Below are 19,944 nucleotides of genomic sequence, written 5' to 3'. Positions count from 1 at the left end.
CAATATTTTGTGAGTCTCTTACTGTGATTAAAACCAGAAAACGCTTAAGAATGTCTATATTAAATTTATGCCTATTTCCTGTTTAATTCAGTTGACAGCTCTTCTATTTCAGCAAAAATTGAATTAATCTGTTCTTGTTCTTTAAGACTGCTCTGAGGAAAACGAAGATGTATCAAGAGAAATTAAGGCACGATTTCTTCAAATGAACCTATAAATATGCTATGGTGGGAATGTACTGGATAAAAACGCAAGTGCAGAATAAAGCATTAGCATTTACTGCAAAATGTTAATCAAATAAATTAATAACAAAGCAAAATATAGGGTGGTTCTTTGTACTATAAAAACAACCGCACCAGAGAAAAGATAGATGTGCAGATAATGTCATTGTGTGAAGTCCTGGATTGTTTATTCTTCAATTTAAGGAAATACTTTATGGGCTTTAATAGAGCTATGTGAACACCTGCGTGGAAGCACTGCAGAATTCAAAGGGCACATTCCTTTAATTTTCTAGCCAAAAATATCTTCCCTTCATGCACAGAATAAGTTTTATTTTATTTTATTTATTTTATTTTATTGCACGTAACAAACTGAAGCATAAGAAGTAACAGCATCCCCGTTTTCACTGCAGTTACAAATTACCGCCAGTAAAACCTGGATTACCAGAAGGTGGGATGTGAGTTGTATCTACAGATGCTGCCACATTAAAGAATCGAATCAGGTGCAGCAAGAAGTACTATAGCAAGCAAATCAAGAGACTAATCACTATATAGAAAAGCAAGGCTAATTAGCTGCTTAGCTCTTCTATTTTGTCTCATTTCTGTTCACAGAAGTCAGAAGAGAGACTGACTTTTTTTTTCTTTTTAAAATACACATGCACTCATTATTTAGGCTACATTTAAAGTCAAGGTACTGTAATATTACTGTTCTTCTGAAAGACTGGCCTAAATACATATGTAATTTTACTGAATACAAGCTTATCGATTTATGAAATTCCACCTACAGAGATGCTGCTCATTGATGGCTTTTTCTGCTTTCTTCAGGAAAACAGATCTTTAAGCTATTTCCTACAAATTAAAACTTGGGAAGAAAAGAAACTCTAAACCAAGTTGAAAACTAGAGGAGTTAATCTGTATTTGAGAAAAAGAGGGACAAATAGAGACAAATAACAAAAATATGCAACTTTCATTACTGTACAGCAAGGTAACTCAAATTTTATATTACAGTAAAAACATGAACTGTTGGCTTAAATTATCAAGATCAAACCTACTATGCACAATATTCTCAAAGCTTTATGCTCATTAGTTTGCATCCATTAAATACGTGGATTTCCTGATACATACAGTCTGTGTGTGTGTTGCTTGATCAATATGCTACAAATGGATGTAAGCAATTTTATAATTTAATATGTTTCTAAATGATTTTTACTTTCCTTATATCATCACCAGCCAGGCAGTGCCACTTTCTTATTTGCTACGTTCTCCTTTTGTCCATGAGTTTTGTTTTAGATGGAGATAAAAGTTCCACATAAATGAAGAAAAACAGCATATTAACTCTATTTAATAAGTAATTCTAGCTGGATGCATGAAGTATAGCAAAATAAAAGGCTTCTCAAAACACATTTTTAATGCGGCTGGTGAATTAAATAATTGTTTCCAGTCGCCACACCAGCCACTGCTTATGAAAAACAGAAATGAAGTCAAGTGGCCGTCTACCTCGGAGCCCCTATCCTAAAAGTTGGCTTCAAAAGAACTCTAATTAATCTGTATTCAAGAACTTATTTCTACTATTAAAGGACAGGAAAACCAGCTTGCTTTAAGTCCTGTTAAACTCTGATCAGGTAAACTCAATTGGATTATCTAGAAGCCCATTTAGAAGGCGCTGCTCTGTGTAGATAAGCTAATGGAGATTTAAAATGGAGTAAGCAAAGATTATTTCAGAGGATCTAGTATCCCATAACTCTGCTGACACTGTCTATAATACTCCCCATTCCTTTTTGTTAACATTAACATTCTTGAGTTAAAAATACTTCACCTATCCACATTTTCTACTAGTTTTGCACCTCAAAATGCTTAAATAAATCTCCAAGCTATATTCATTATGGCTATTTTAGAGATTACAAGATATATAGAGCATTAAAAAAACAAAGAGAAAGCGACAGTGAGCACAGTGAGGTGAGTCGCTCACAGTAATAAAGCAAGCCTAGACAAGAAAGAGCAAGAGCCTCAAATCTCACTGTTGTCGCTGCCCAACTTCCACACAATAGTAAGAGACACCCAAGAAATCACGCTGGGGCTCCAGGTTCCCATGTGTAAACCCATCAGAGAAAATATTTTGCTTGCTCCCCCCCCAGTCCGTGACATTTAAGATGTCAACATGGGAAACGTCCCCCAACAGAGCGGGTATGTTTGTCATTACATTATACAGCCAGCGACGCTGTCCCACGAGAACAGATCTCTTCTTCTTCCACAGTGTGTTCAGACAGGAATAACAATCCACCTATCATTATACACACCTGGGTGATTATCTGCGGGGACAGATGATTTTGTTCTGTTGCCTCCATAATTAAGGAACACTTTTGGCAGCTAAGAGATCCCAGTTCACATCTTTGCTTACTGAGACTATACTCTCCTGTTATTTTCTTGAAGATTTTGGTGTCAAAGCCATTTTAAGGACTCTGACCCCGCTGCGTGTTAACGCGTTACACAATTCGTACCGCACTCTGCCTACGGGCCGTGTCATAAACGGCCCTCAAAACTGATCCCTGTTAAAAATAACCTCTCCAAAATAGAAGAGAGGAGTAAGGGTTACCAGGGTTATTTTTACCCGGGGTGGGTTCAATGGTCTGATTTAGGCGGGAGGTTTCTCTGGCGCTGGGTGGCACAGGGATGGCCGTGGGCTGCGCGGGCCGGGCCCGCGCGGGTAAAGCTCGGCCTCAAAGACACCACTCAGAAACCATAATAAAACTATTCAGCAGCACCGGTAGTGGGACATTCAAAATAACTACAGTGGAGCAGTGTAAAAAATAACTAACCAGGACCAAAAAAACCTGCAGACAATTTCACCAACAGCCTAAAAATGATGACATCTCTTCTAAACATGGATTTTCCTGCATCTGGAGAACCACAGGCTGGAGTGATTCCTCAGTCATTTTGCATTTCAATAGCTAATATTCTGATTCTGTCACCTTTAAAATACAATCTTATTGAAGTTGTTATGGTATTTTCAAGAGAAATCTTCCTCAGCTGAGTCTACATCATTTAAAAATAGGCAGTTGTAAATACTCTCCTGCTATTTTGACTATTTCATTAAAACCAGAGAATTATAATGGGACTGTGACCTTAAATAAATAGGCTTTATTCGACAGCCTGGTTCAGATTGGTTTATCATGGAAAAATAAATGGTCATTGAACATCTCCTTTACTTTTTTAAAAGTAAGAGCGAAAAGAAAGAGATGAGAAAAAAGCCACTGTTATAGTTGGTATTAGGGATGGAGAAAATGTCCTAACCACTGTCTGGTATGCAGAACAGGAATAAAAATACCACCTCTGTAACCCAGCTAACCCAACATCACCCTATATTTGAAACAGATATACAGCTAGTTAGAATTACTGAAAAAAACCTATAAGGCTATTTTTTGACATTGAAAACACACACATGTGATTATGTTTTACCTGAAATGAGACAAATGCATCAAAGGACAATAGTGATAAAAGAGCCATTTGGAAGTCTCAACTGAAAGCATCATTTGGTTTTATTTTCCATTTTAACTGATGGAATAGTTGTAAAAAGAGCCTGAAATTCTGATTTGTGAGGTCTTTGTTCTGATACATCACACTGTCCCTGTAAAGCATGTATTAATCTGGCTATATAGGTAATTAAATAGTTACATTTACTCCCACAAAATTTAGCTAAAGTGAGAGAACTAAAAGAACAGTTCTAGTGCAAATTCAGCAAGATCTCAAATATACTGTTCCAGCAAAGAAACTTTCCTACTTGTTTCATTAGAGAGCCTCAGTGATGAGGATTGTTAATTTTAGTTTCTAAACCACTTACAAATGTCTTATTTTTAAAAAATATTGCCATGATATAATCTTAAAACACAAGTGCAGCACCAGTAATTACACGTGCCCCTTCAGATCTGTACCAATACAGGGACACAGAAACACTGACCCTTTCTAAGGGTTTGACCAATGCCCATTCACAATCAGCTCAATTATTACAATCAAATGCTTCAGCTATCTCATTTGAGTACAGTTTCAGGTCTGGAGGTTTTCTCACTTCAACTTTCTTTCTCTTTGCTTAAAGTCATCATGCTGGCCAGTGACAATTTAATTGCATGATAAAAAACTCAACTTGAATAAAGGCGATGATAATGATTCTCCTTAAATGATAATATTTCATAAAAATTGGTACTGTAGCATTTGAGAAAAAAGAGCTCTGCTTTCAGTGCCTCTCCATGGAAAGCATCACCTTGCTGTTATTCTCTGTGTTCATTCAAACTAGCAGGGCTAGAGTTCTTTTTGCAGGACTTAGCTATTTAACGTCCTGTCATTTTGGCAGAAGTACATTTCCCAAGGATGCAAACAGAACACTACACACACTATTATCAGTGCTGTTCATATTAATAATACATTACATGGACCTGATTACACTTCCATTATTGCCATTCTGCTCTGCTTTAGAAAAAAAAAGTGTGCAATAAGCCTAATAATACAGATAGATTTTGCCCCCAAAATAAGCAAAGTACTTTGCAAAACTAAATCAGAACAGCTCTCCATTACCCATGAAGATATTGTGTCCTCAAGCTATTTTACAAGTCCACAATGAGCTGAGGCAGAAAATACTTGACATAAAACACATTAACTTAGAGCTGGCTGGTTTTGCCTAGAATATTACTAATTAGCAATCTCCACAGGTTTTCAACGTGGTTGTGTTCCCAGCCTTTATCGATTCACTTCAGTGAATCCCAGTTTGGGGTTTAAAACATGGAATACTACAAAAGGAACTACAGGTTTGATCTACCAAATATTGCAGTACTTTAAATCATCAGCACGGTTATGTCAACAGAATTCCTTTCAGTAAGGACAACCCCTCTCCTTCCCCATGTTACAATTTGTATTCAGGAAATCTAATTGCTTAATATCAAGTGTGCTGAATTAATACATCTCCAACATACTAATTTTTCAGTTTTAAAGGGAATGTTTAACCTAGCATCGCACTGTACCAACATTATTTTTAACTCAAGACAATATGCTCAAAACAAATGACATGCATTTGCTCTAAGTCAAAAACTGCAAACAGATGGAGACACAGACTAAGAAAAGAATGAGAATATCAGAATACAAAAGCTGCTCTTGGAATCATAGGTATGTAGAGCCAGACCCCCATAGTACCATCATACTGTAAAGCTCTTACGTTCTTCTGTACTTTCTTCTGCCTTTCACATTACACTGAACATTGTTGTCAGGACACTCTAGTCCCACCTGTACAACAGATACTGATAAGCACAGATTTTGGTGTGTACTTTAACCTTCATTTAAACTACTCCTTCATGTACAGAAGAAGGTGAGTTCTAAAGATCTCCTGCCGTTGGAGAAGAAATTACACAGTCCTAGTGCTAAACTCTGCACGTCTGTGTGTTGCCTTCTGGAGAGCTTGCTAAATAATGGGCATTTAAAGGGAAGCAAAACAGCCTTGTACTTTAAAAGAGTGTGGCCCTAAGTACTCACAGCCCTCAAAGAACATCTCCGTGGCACCTCAGTGCTCTTCCTCCCTACCTTTCTGTTCTTCCTGAAGACGAACAGCAGCAAATACTATACCGAGCAACGTATGCCTTTGTACCAGCTGAAATACCATTCCCCACCAAGAAAATGGCAGAGACAGAAAGCAAGTTCTACCACTCCAAACAGACAAAAATTCCCCTCCCTCCCGGAAAAGGTTTAGCTGGTAGTTTATAGAATTCTCTGAGTAGCGTACTGGAGGAGAAAGTAGGTAATCAAGACTTCCTTAGGTATAGAGCATAACTAGCATAAGGCCAGCCTTTCTACTTAGAGAAAAGCATTTTTTCTTCAAAGTACTTTTAATTAAGCTATAACAAAATCAAAATTATTTTTATAGAGGTACCCAAGGACTGTGTATTTTTGATACTACGCACTGAGAGTTGGCATCTAGGCACATTCTAACTCTTAACGTAGTTTAAAATACTTAATTAAAATGTAGGTTCTGTTTTGTCGGCTACCAAAAGACTAGAAACTAGATTCAGACCAGCTCAGAAATCAGATACATATTAGCTTATATAATCACTGAGGGCAGAGGGAGCCAACAATAATCCTTCAAAATTACTGGCTAATGTATATCCAGTTTAAAACCTCAACCCTACAAACATTTACATATGAAATAGTCAATCATGCCAACGCAGCTACCCACTAGTCCAAGCTATGCACACACCTAAACCTCTGTGGACTCAGGGCTTAAAAATTTAACACAATACCTTTGCTCAGAGAAGAAAAACTAGTTTTATTGGAGCAATGTTATTCCTGCAGTTGTGGGTCATTAAACACATCAAAGACTCTTCACTGAACTTGAAATTATTTATGGACTTGGTACGTTTATTTCTATTGCTTTAGACACCAAGGGCTTGCCACCACGTATCCTACCAGAGGTAACACATACTGAATATTAATTTTTATATTAAAAAAACCAGTTAATGTAACACATATACATTTGGCTTTTCACTTTCCACTACACAGTTACTCCTTGCTTTCAGGAGAAACTATATTAAAAAAAAGTAAAAATCACTGCATTCCAATTGAATGGAAGAAAAAAACCCTCTGAGATAGAAGAGACAAGGAAAATCAAGTATTTCAGTATGAGGCAGGTCACAGGAACTTGCTACAGCATTGTTTCAGATCACAACCTGAACTATCAGAAAACAATGGACAGTAGGAGAGCTGCGGGCAGGCAGCCAGTTCAAGAGCGCACAGGGCGGAGTAAGGAGCCGCTGTCTTTTCTCTCGAATATTCTCCTAAAACTGTCTGCAAAGCACTATTTTCTGGTCCCCCTAGCACGAGAGATTATCCAAAAAGGGAGAAAATACTATTTTTAATTTGACTAGTGTCAAAATGAGAGGTGACAAGTTAAATATCTCAAAATCTTTAATTTAAGATTAAGGTAAAAAGACTAACATTACATTTTATGTGCTAGAGAAGAATCATATGTACCCCTCTACACCAACCTGTCTGTGCCTGCTGAACTCTGAAAATCAGTGCATTTGAAGATTGCAATGCCAGTATTTCAAACTAATTACTAACAGCACAACTTCTGCCTTGCACACAAAGTCTGTGCTCTTGGCTGTTTGTTGTTTTTCTTTTGATAAAGGCTGACCAAAGCAGAGAAATTCCCAGAAGCGGCAACAGTTACAGAAGGTATCTGTCACTGGTTTCACAGACTAGCCAGTTCAATAATGTTTACAAACCAGAGTTACGAAAACCTTGCTGTGGTGGCAAACTATCCCACATCTTACTACTATTTGCACTTGCTCTTTCCTTTTAAGTATCCAGGACTGACTACCGTTGCATACAAAATTCTGGTGTAAATGGATCATAATTTTGATCCATCACCAAAATTCCTACCCTCAGCCTGCTGGAACACTGCAGAGAGGAAGAACAAAAGCTTCCAAACACTCCTGTATTACTCAAAGTATAAGGTACTTCATGGTAATTAATAAAAATACCTTTGCAGTGTTTACGAGCTCAGTGTTTGCAAACTGTATTTTCATGGGCTTCTGCTACTAAGCCTGGTTGAGACACAGTAGAAATTAACCCCAGTGAGTGGACACGACGTTATACCATCAACCGAATCATGACACTGTCTGCGTTTCTGCTGGGACTGGTGGCATTTGAAATGATTAACTAGAACTGGGAGGGACGGGGCAAGGACGAGGCGTGTGGAGCCTTCACAGAAAGCCTGGCTGACACGGCCAGCAGGGAACACGTCTGAATCGGCAAGAAAACTCCAGTATTCCTCCAAAAGAGAGGACTACAGCACCACTAAGTGCCGGCTGATACCAGCAGACCCCTGTGTACATCTCTGCTCCTTCAGGGCAGGGCAATTCTCACCAATATCTGAAGCTCCCGCCAGCACTGTCCCTCTCAGCTCCGCACTGCTGAGCTCAGCAGAGCACAGGGCAGCAGACAAGGGGCTCTGCGTTCAGAAAAGATCCGCTTGAATATTCTGTGTTGCTACATACTTTATTCGATTAGTGCTGACCAAACACACCTACCGTAGTAATCCCCAAAGGGCGGCTCACTGTTTTTGTAAATATTTAATACAGTGCAGTGAAATACCATCATTTGCAAAAAAAGCACGACTGCAGCCAATCTGAATTATTTACTTACCGGCGGGAAATCAAAGTCTATCTGGTTAGCTAAATTTAAGATGTAGTCGATTCGAAACTGGTTCTCTGGATTGGCTAGTTCAACTGGAGGTGCCAAATTGCCCATTGCTGTCACTATTGTCTGCAAAGAAAAAGAAGATATTGCAGAGTGTGTCTAAATAACTAGTCGTGAATAGGTAAAAACAATAGCTCGTAAGTTTACCTCTATAGCTTCTTTAATATTGTTTTTAATATCCTGAATTTTCATTTTCTTCTCCCTGTGACAAAAAAAAGAATAAATATATAAGCCATAAAAGCAGAGTATCTTTTTGTAACAGAACATGAACTTGAAAAGTATCCTGTCAAAACTGTATTGTCACTGTTGACTCAAGTGCTCTCAGTCACTGAACACTTTTGTAGATAGACTTGATTAAATAGCTCATAACTCTTCTACTTAAACAGTAAACAGCTATTTGCATATAAAAAGCAGTATCTAATCATGCTTAACTAAAAAGCTACAGCAGAGAACTCAGACAGAGCCATTCAAACTGACACCTTGGACATAAAACGTAAAATAAATAAATAAAATAAAGTGCTAATCCAAATACGTTAAATTACCTTTTAACGACAAGCAGAAGAGTAGGCTAGAAAACCACCTGGAATCCTCTATACGAGCACTATTATTTGGGATTAACTGCAGGCAAACTAAAAAGCGTAGCAGGCTGACGCAAGCTGGAGTGCAAACCATTGCCTCTGCTGGATTGCTCTTGTATTTTATGTCATAACCTGACAACTGTTATTGGAGATGCTAAACAGTGCAATCATAAGACGTGTACAATCAAACCTTTGGTACAGCCAGGAATCGGCACCCTAAAGGTATTACTGGTATTGAGTTTGTGAACTGTACCTTAATTGTAATGCACTATGACAAATCTTTTACATGATTACTTTTTTGCTATACACAGCATAGAATTACTGCTTTTAGGTAAACCAAGTCAGCCATGAAACTACTAAAAATCCTACCTGTCTAAGTTGCCTTTTGATGTTTGTTAAACTATTTTTATAGAATATTTCCATTATTAGAATTATTATTATTTATACCAACTGGTTTATTTATTTTGAAAACTAACATTTTTCAGCACAGTATCCCAGAGACATGAAACTACCAACATTATGTTTCCTTTTTATTTACCTTTCAAAAGGTAGCACTCACACTTTCAGTGTACAGACCACAGCTTGAAAACCCCGTTTACTGAGTTAATTAAGTACTCGCATTGCAAATGCTTTTTTTATCACTTTTTCCTTTGTATAATCGTTCACAACCAAAGTGAAACTGAAAGCACATTCACCAATCAAGAATGCAGAAGAACAGCGCGGGGGGGGGGGGGGAAGAAACAAGTACTGCTTAACTAACAGGCAGACACAGACATCCTAGAGCAGCGGGAATGGTGGTTCTCACATGAAACATTAATGCAACTTCTGGAAAAGATGGAGTGAAGGGAAATGCCACTGCTTATATTCTCCAAACTCTGGGGCAGGGCGAGGAAGGTCAGGGAAGCTTGATACAGAAACAAAATGATCAAGAATCAGATGGAAATTCGTGGTTTCCCCGGACTTCTTGATGACCTACAGACCACCTTATTCCTAAAGGCCACCAGGCTTTTGCTCTGGGGATCTGGCACTGTTGATGGGAACAAGGCAGTGAGCCAAGAAAGGCCAAAAGCACTGAAATAAGGAAAATAAATAAGACAGGAAAAGAGAGGAAAAACGGAGGCCTTTTCACCCTCTTCCTTCCCATCTTCAATGGTTTCCATTGCCCCAGGTCTTAAGAAACTCTCCAGCCCACAGTAGGTGCACAAATACCGTATTTTTCGGTTGCAAAAACATCGGCCACTTTCCTTTTTTAAAAAAATGGAGTTCCTTTCCTAAAGTATGTAAATAATGGTATGAAAGCAGGAAATGTTTACCATTGACACTGCAAGCAAATTGTCTGCCTTCGTTTTTCCTCCAATTTTCAGCTGAGTCTTGAATTTAATGAACACGTATCCAGATTCTGCCCCATTGAGATCAAAGGGCAACCGATATACTTTAATTTAATTAAGACACCAATATTTGCAAAGGATTAAGTAAAGAAATAATATTTACTCATTTTGCTTTGTTTTGGAACACCATTAGAAAGACACAAGTTTAGAAAGTCTTCCAATTTTATTTATATTTTTTAGCAAACTGTAGTTACATTCTCTCCCCTAGGACACTTGCAGATAACAAATATCAGCTAAGTGCACATTGACCTGACTCTCCTGTATCATACAATAAACCGCATTATTTTTATTATAGGTTTTGGTCAAACTTTCAGATTTGTACCTTGTCACCAATGCTCACACAACCTGCAGCACCGCGAAGTGATAACGACCATGGAGCAATGTAAAACTCCAGCAACTAACAAACTGCCTGATAACCATCATCATCTTTACAACAAGAATACTCATAGTTCCTATTTCTGGTTTTGTTGCCATGGCCCTATAGCATGCCCAGTAAACAAGGAATCTTATTACACAGCAATGAATGTATCGTGTCATTTTGTGTTTTGTAATGTTTACTAAGCATGAATTTTCCATGCCAATGAGATACTTTACTCTTCTGGAAGTCCAAACGTTCATCCATCACAATCACTAATCCAACACCTTACACACAACTGTCACTTCCCTTCTAAGAAAAAGGTGAAATTCAGTTTATTCAGGACCTAATGAAGTGCAGTAAATAAAAGCTGAGCCTCAGCTCTGCTGTCCCTTTGCTCTGCCAGAACCGGCTTTGAGAAATCCTCGCTACGCTGCACCTCAAATTTCCAGAAGTATTTGAACTTTGTTTCCCCCAACCATGAAGACTGAATAGTCACCTTAAAAACACATTCTTGCCTTTTCTTTCTTCTTTTTTTTCCCCTTTCTTGTTCCTGGGTGCTGGCACAATGGCCAAAACTACCAAAGCAAAAGCTGGGCTCCCAAAATGTGGATGGGGAACAGCACCTAGGGCACCAGGTTAGCCGGGTCCGCGACCCACGGATGCCTCTGCAGGGCTGTTCTGGATCGTTAGACGCCGGGGGTTAATAAGGTCGCATGTTTAATCTTGTTTAAAACTTTTCTTAGGCTGTGTAGGGTAGGCCAAACAAAGCATTAAACTCTATTAGTTGAGGATTATAAGAAAAATCTCCAATCCCGCTGTTTTCAATATTTAAATGGGCCAAAGCAAAGCCGCATGTAGCTTTCAGGAAAACTAATAAAGTCTATTTTAAGTAGTATAAAAAAGTATGAGATTTTAATTCAAATAACATGAAATTTGAATAACATAAAAGGTCAGGAAAATAAACTATTCCTTGAAAACAAATTGAGTAAGTACTTCTCCACCTGTGGCTGAGCTTTACTATAAAAACAGCAACATTTTTACTCAGACTTTATAAAATCTTATGCAATGTACACACTACCAAGCAGATAACCAGAAAGCAAACTAAGTTAAATTTAATGTTAATTTCTGGTTTACCTTCCAGGTAATATTAATAACCCCTACTTTGAACTTGGAAAAAAAATATTTAATGCTTCAAAAGAACATTCCAGTATTCAAGTATTCATTCGAGTATTCAGCTCATCCAGTATAAACATCTCACAGGTAGAAAAGTAAAAAAAATTGCCATGTTGAAATGAATAGTAAAAAGAAAACACGGTAAAGAATTCAAAAACACAAACCCAACCAACCAACGGACCAACCAAAACACAATTAAAAAAATGAAGTGATAAATCCTGTGACCTCCTTATGCCATTAACCTAAACTACTGAAAGCAAAGGAGTTTTAATTCCTTGGTCCCTCCTGACAGGTTATGAAGCCACGTGCCTCGTTCAAAGTTCTGCTTAATAGAGTTCAGACAAGATTGAAGAGAATAATACAAAGAACTACCTGATTTTAAATCAGAATGTAGTCTATTACTTCCTTTTTCCAGAAAAAAAGACAGATTTTATGAACAGGAATGAGATTATACATTTCTTCGAACCCTACAAATCTATGACGAGATAGTTGGAAAAAAATCTGAAACATGGAGTGCAAAGCAACAATTACTTTTTTCCTTTAGAAGGAGAGACAGTCATAATAATATTGTACTTAAGACATATCGATTATTTAACTTAGTGGGGAAACCCTAAACACATCTCCCCTAAATGTCCTGATTATGCAGGAAACTCCACAATTTAAATGTAAGAGTATTTTAGGAACCAAACATTAGACATGTCAGAAAGAACGCTGGGAAGAGGTGAATGAAATGCTGTGGGATGCATCATTTGAACGCAAGTAAAAAGACTTTGATCAGATAATATGCAACAGAAAAAGTCTTTCAATGAGGGCAAATGACGATTGCCAATTAATTCCACTATGAACACGGCCTAAAAAAGGAACATACCCTGGAACACAAATACTGACAATGTGACTACAAAATATTGGAACGTTCTTTGCGTATTGCTGATATAAATGCTAGTTCTCCTTTAGGAAAAAAATGTCATTTTCTTTCTCAATTTGTCTTTCAACACATGAATTCATATGTGCAGCTTTAGTATAATAAACAATGGCTTACAACTCAATAGTATATATACATTATTTCACTGCAAGTGAGCCTGCCTAGAATCCCAGAGGTGTGAGCGGCACGGCCAGGGTGCCCATGGACATGGGACTCCTGCTGAAAATCACTGGGTTTGTGTTCTATAATCATCCCCCCAGCCATGCTAAAACGTTCTTTATTTATTATGTTCCCAGTTTTTTGTAGTTATCATCAGGACGTTGTTGAAAATAATAAAAAAAAAAAAGCAGAAATTTTCTCTTTAAACTTGTATTTCAAAATGTACATGCCTGGAGAGTACATAGAGACCATCTCAATAGGGTATATTAAAACGTAACCACATAACGTTAATAAAGAGCATTAATCTTTGTCTTCTTTACAAGGCTATAGACAACGTGGCTTCTATCACCCTCAGTGACTGGTAGAGAGCATAAAACACCTTTAATTCTGAAGCACTGTCAAACTTCGCTCAGTCTTGAACATGCTGACATAACAACTTTATTTGCAAAGCGCTGCCGCTTCAGTGAATCACTTCGCAAATATAACAGAGAGAATAAAAAAATCTTACAAAACAACTAATTTCCCTCTGGCTTTTTAAAGCAGAAAACAACATTGTGGTGTCTCAACGCACACACACCTCGGTTTGCTTTCTTGCTTTCTGCTCGCCTTCAAAGCCCAGCACAATTACACACTGAAAGCAAACGACAAGTTAAAAGTACCAGTTTCATTTTGAAAACACAATTTCAGTCCTCTTCCAGTGCACTCTACAGGCACGTGTGCTTTAAACAGCTGTTCATCTAAATATGCTGTCTTTGATGTAGTGAAACATGCTCACGGATTTCACAAACATTCCATAAAATGTGCATTAAAATGTTTACTGCACCTTATGGGAAGTTAACAAAAAGGAAAATAGCTCTATCTGCCAATCTGCCTCATCAAAACAGAGCAGACACAAGACTACAAGCCAGAAAACTCTATGATTTTGCTACCAATCCACATTACAAAAATTCTGCGGTAATTACTATTCAACAACAGCAACCTGCGTTATTTCACAACTTTCTATAGTGTTATTCTAACAGAATAACACTGCAATTATCTAAGTATATAACAGCTAGAATGGCAAACAGGGCAGAGGCCAAGTTAGAGGCACTTGAAAACGGGGGAAAATAGGTGTGTAGCGTATTCAGAGTGAAGCTGAAACAATTCATCTCAGACCTATGACAAAGCACCAGTTTCATAGACAAAACTGCTAAAACACAATAGCAAAAACCACTGATTATCTTTTGCAAATCAAACTCTTCATTGATATCACACCACAGAGATACCTCAGTAATTCTGTCAACTTCAAAAGCATTTTCTATTCTGTACCGTTCGAGACCAGAAAGGCTGAGCCCACGTGGTCCCAGCTGCGGCGCAGTAACTGTCCGGCTTTGGCCAGGAAATCTCATTTAGTTGGGTGCTCAACTGCAGCAGAATTGAAAGAAATTTTCTAACCACATTAATACTCTGTTCCTGATAACTCTGTCACCTTGTAAGATGAAATGAAGCTACCCAAAGGCACAGCTAGCTCACAAAATGTCATCCATGGCACCCTACACAGTCCATGCTGGTGATGCTGGCCATGGCCATACGGAGCATCTCACTGCTGCTGGATGCAGAAACGCAGTTTCCTCTCCCTGGTACTGTGCTCTTCCTCTTACACCACCTTGTCCCCACAATGTCTACCTCACTTTGAAGATTCTTGGGTTTATTTCTTTGTGATTCTGGGTAACAACAAACTGTAACCATGCAGCTACCAAAGATGATTTACTGTTAGAAGAAATAATAATAATATTGGAGAAAAACATTTTAAAACTGCTTTACCATTGGCATTTTCTTTAATACTTTATGATATTTACCCATTTGAGTTACATGCATGTCTTAATATGTGGCCATAAATAGATGAATATATGATAAGAAATATAAGCATATAGAGATACTTTCTATTTACGGAACGACAGAATCATTCTCTAAGTTAAAAGGCAAGAAATACGAATTACTGAAGTGCTGATAAAAAGCATATCACAATTGTCACAATAAAATTTACTGTCAAAAAATAAATTTAAGATGTAGAAATGTGAAAGTAGAGATGATGTTTTTGATCATTATTTTCACTGGAGTGTTAGGGGCCAGGGATGTGACTTGTTTTTTTCTTAGGGAACGATAAAATTACTACAAAAATCTAAAAAAAAGGCATCCCTAAATACAAACTCATTTAACCCAACATTTAGGTTTATTTGGTGACGTCCCAGGTGCAAAGGTTAAAGGGTTTGTTAATCTGGCTATGCGATGTGAAGCCTGGAGAGCTGCGGGGCAGGACCAGCTGGGGCACAGGGGATGCGGCACAGAGATGCTGTTCTGGCTCTAAGCCACCCCTTCAGTTTTGCAAATTCCTGTGTAAAACCAGTTTAACTGGTTTACAGTCCCTTTATATCTGTAAGTGGCACAAAGAGACCATCACAGACCCAATATGAAGCAGCATAATTCTGCTTATGCTATTCCATTTACCTCAACTAATTAACTAGCAATAGTTTAGGTAAAGAATGAAAATAAGGGCTCACAAAGAGCTCTGTGATGTAGGAGGTTGACAAAGAACCTGTAACTCATACTGTGCAATTAAACACCTTTGTGAACTGCAGGCTTGGTCTCTGGTTCTTCAGGCACACAGATGGGGGATAACACACTAGTTTCATTTTCTTGCTCTCAATACAGGTAATTAAGCATATTACAATAAAAGGAGCCTTCAAAAGTGTAGTATTCTCTCTAGATACTCAATACAATAATTAACAAGGCTAGAGTCTTCTGAGCACACTTAGCGGTTCTTTTCTGGTACGGAAGGACACCTCTCAGCATCAGGAGGATTCGAGTCAGACTTGCTGAATCATCTTGCCTTGGACAATTCACTATTTTGAGATAACCATTCCAAACTGCTGTCAGGAAGCACAAAGACATTTTCATTTTTTATTTATTTTAGCACTGTGAATGTGGTCATTACTAAGACAGAAAAAAGGAGTAATGCACACTGATCATCATGTTTTTTAAAACATTTACGTCCATGCGAGCAATAGCACTGAAATGCAGCACACAACACCTCTCAGGACATTCTACCCACTCACTGAAACTGTCGGCTTGTACAGCCATCCTCACAGCAGATCCAAGCTCCTACAGTCTCCGGAGTTACCTGTTCAGGTGTATTGATCTCTCCATGTCCGGAAAAAATACTGATGTGTGAGTACACACTGACCAGACACTGCAGCACACACGGATCAACAGCACCCGCTGTTAGAACCTGGGTATTTGCTGTGCTGCCCCTCGCCTCATCCTTGGTACCACGGAGACTTTGCTTTAACATCCAGGCAGGTGATGGCAGCGTTATTGGGGTCTTGTTCTCACCTTAGTTTTCAGGCACTTTCAAAGCGCTTCTGCCTAAACTTTGAAGCACCAATTTGATGAGCACCCTCTGAGTTTCATTTGCTCTGACGCTATTTTGTGAATGTCTATATTCTAGAAAGTTCTTTGGCCAGGACTGGCCATGAAGCTTTCCAAAGAGGGCAATCATGTCCCAGTGCTCTTCAGGGGTTCATGTGCAAGAATGAGAGGAATAGCTCCTATAATGAACAATGACCTCACTGCTACTGAAAACTAAAAAAGTAGACAGCTGGCTAAGTGCCAGTGTTAAATGGAAAGAAGCCCTAAAATAAAAATGGCTGGAACACGGGATGCCAAGTGCGTGCGCACACAGATCAGCCCGAGCGGGATACAACGTGGTAGCGGGGGCAGCAATGAGACAGGGAGAAGATGGTCAGTCTGAAAGATCTCTTGCTTTTTTTTTAATGATTATCTACATTATCACCTGAAACACTTCTGCTGTGTGACACTGTAGATGGGTGATCTGGAAGGTGCCTTTAACATGACAAACCCCAAAGTTTATAATTCCAAACTCTGCGGGTTAGCAGGTAAGACACAGATTTCAGAAGGAGACAATAGCACAAAAGAAAAAAGGGGAAGGATCGAATGTATACAGTGTGGTGTCTTACCAGAAACAAGGTAAATTCTGCAAAACATGATTCTACAAGCATTCACTCTAACTTTTGTCTGAACTACCTACTTTCATTCCCGCTCTGTCTTCCCAATCTCTTCATTTAGTATGACTGAAGGCCATTAAAAATGCAAAGAGCTTTGAATGTGATAGCAGAGCTTTCCAATTTCACCACGAGGACAACTGAAACAGCTACTTTCTTCTGTTGTTGGAAAAAGATTTTGTGCAATCAAGGTTGGCTAACATAACATGTGAAAAATTACTGCAGTATTCATGCTCATGAAGATTCTAATTTAAGTGCAATTTGATCACAGAAATTCTTACAGATACATGGAATCAGGGCACACAGAAGTGTCACTGGATCGCCTGATCAGGAAGATTTCCTCCGTTGTTTCCAAGGATGAAGAGCTGTCAGGTACACACAACTTCAGTTATAAACCTTAAAGAATTGCCCAAACGCTGACAAACTCAGTACTGTCAGCAGAAACTACAACAATCCCTGCTGATTTTAGCTTTTGGAAAGTTCAAGTTCAGAGTCATTCTTAGCAGCGTGCTGTCGCACGGAAATGGTGATTTCCATTATACACTTCATTAAAATCCAGATTTCAATAGAAAGTTAGTTTTGTGAAAAACCTTACAGATGCCATGTTTCCATGTAAACAACTAGCACAACATTCCCCCTGAAATCTCCAGGAAAACAAAAAAAAAAACTTGTGAAATCTGTCAAACACTGTGAGATTTCAGGAGTTGTAGTTGTGTATTTATACTTCCAGGCAGCATATGAATTTACTATGACTGTGCATGCAAAGTGCATTTTTAGGACACAGAGTAATTAGATGTTGGAAGGAGCAAATCTGAAAATCCGTCCCTTAAAATGCAGGCTGGTGCACCGGGAGGCAGGTGTAACACAGCCCGTAACAAAGCAAGGTGCTGACAACTTTGGCTCTAATCCATCAAAGCACTTAAGCACATGTTTAATTTTAAGCACATGAGTAATTCTATCAACTTTAATAGGGCTACTCATGGTTTAAGTACTGTGATGGATGGGGGCCAGAGTGTGCAGAACCTTTAAGAATGCTGCATGGCCTATGTTATATGAAGAAAAAATGGCATTCTTCCACTGAACAATTAAGTTACAAAAGCTTTGGAAGCAAAATTTACCATGAGTTGAACACAGCTCTCCTTATGTAAACACAGAGATGTGAAGATACAACACCATGCAAGTTCTCATGTGCAAGATGCTGTTGTATCTTTAGTTTGCCCTTCTTCTTCCTCTGACATCTGTGCTACGGCTATATGTCACCTATGCCCATAACACCTTGCTTTGAAAGGGAGGATCACAGTTAAGCAGTCTTATGCAGAAAAGACCCAAAACTTAGCTACTATTTACACTTCTTAAATAAGATGCTACTGTAATAAATGGAATTTGAAAACATTACTTCTACAGCCTTTCAAATGTAAGCTTGCCAGTATAGAAACCAATGCAATATCATTTCAACTTAAACTGGCGTCAAAGTTCATTAACTGTTCCGTAACATCAATTATTTTGGATATTCAAAGCTGTACGGTTGCCTCTTCCATACACATATAATGCGTGGCAAATTCAGATGTTTTTAAGTAAAAATATGATTTATTTAAAATATTTTATGCAGTCAATGTTAAGGATGTTAATAAAAGAAAAACACCTGCTCTGCACACTTCTAGCTGGGACAGTCTCTGCAGACCAGAGGGGACTGACTTGATCTCTAAACCACTCACCAGAAAATTCTGGATCTTGTTTTATCTGAATATGGCTCCAAAAATTGTTACCAAGTTTTAGAAAACAATTTTCTAAAAAAGGAAGAGAATGGAACAATTCGAAAAAATCCTTTACAGACATTTTCCAGGAGGTTGAAACAGCCTCACTAAATAGTAACACACAAGAGACATCTAGTTTTATCCCTGTACTCATAAGCTGGAAAAGCTCTAGAAAAATTTTGGTACATAGCCATATTGTCCCAAAGGTACCGTGAATTTTAACAGCTTCTAATGTGCTATCAAGCAATATCTGCTTTGAAACAAGCAATGGAGAAAAAATCAAAGTAAATTAAGTGACCCCTGTACCCAAGGACCAACTCCCTCCCCATACCAAAGGTACCGTTACAATTTCTGTCTGCTTACTACAAGTCCCCAGTCAACAGCAAATGCGTAATGGAAGCATATGGTTAACGGGGAAACAAATCTTTTCTGCCAAACATTGCAAGGATTCCAAACTTTTGCCTGGCTTTAGAGTGGAATAAAATTAAAGCTGATTATTATTTGTCTTCCCTACCATAAGCGTAGCATACGGTATAAAAACAGAGTATCTAGGTGAGCTGTTCTACTTTCCTCATGGTGTAAGTTAGGGGGACTAAAAACTTATTTTCAAGAGTAGGGAAACCAAAGGCCATGCAAGACCACTCCTTGTAGGTCTGCCCCGTTCTAATGCTGTCTCAGACCTATATTTTAAAGCGTATTCCTTGATTGCTACCAGTATGAATTGGGTACAGTCCAGCTTTTGCCACGACTGCTCCTAACTGACTTGATCACTCCTTCATTTGTCAGCAAGTATGACCGAGAACAATTATGTGTTTAGGTTTCGGGTTTGCTGCTATTTTTCTTTCTTCTTTTACTTGTTGGTGATCACACAGCAAAGAGAATATGAAAATAAATACCTTTTTTGTGGATTATGTTTTTTGAGATATCTTCAGCAAGGGAATTACATACTGCTGCCTATTAGACGGAATTTATAGAAAATGAAGTACACTACTTTAAATTTCCCTTGAATGCAATTCAAAAAGAGAATGCTTTGAATCTATGTCACTGTAGAATCTCTCATTTTTTGCTAGAATCCTCAGCTTATTAAAGCAGTGTGTACAG

At 38.3% G+C, this 19,944-nt stretch overlaps 1 protein-coding gene across 4 annotated transcripts in view; it reads right to left on the bottom strand.

Moving 5' to 3' along the window:
- The window catches only part of GNAS (GNAS complex locus), an 85,858-nt gene that overhangs the window by 41,281 nt on the left and 24,633 nt on the right, over positions 1 to 19,944 (bottom strand). For all 4 annotated transcript variants that reach the window (XM_080354406.1, XM_080354407.1, XM_080354408.1 and 1 more), the window contains exons 3-4: positions 8,598 to 8,652; positions 8,397 to 8,516 (exon numbers count right to left, since the gene is read on the bottom strand). In XM_080354406.1, coding sequence (XP_080210532.1) covers positions 8,397 to 8,516; positions 8,598 to 8,652 — 175 coding nt within the window. The remainder of the gene's footprint in view (positions 1 to 8,396; positions 8,517 to 8,597; positions 8,653 to 19,944) is intronic.

This window comes from Nesoenas mayeri, assembly GCF_963082525.1.
Source record: "Nesoenas mayeri genome assembly, chromosome: 16".
Classification (NCBI taxonomy): Eukaryota; Metazoa; Chordata; class Aves; order Columbiformes; family Columbidae; genus Nesoenas; species Nesoenas mayeri.
This window is presented reverse-complemented; position numbering and strand designations above follow the sequence as displayed.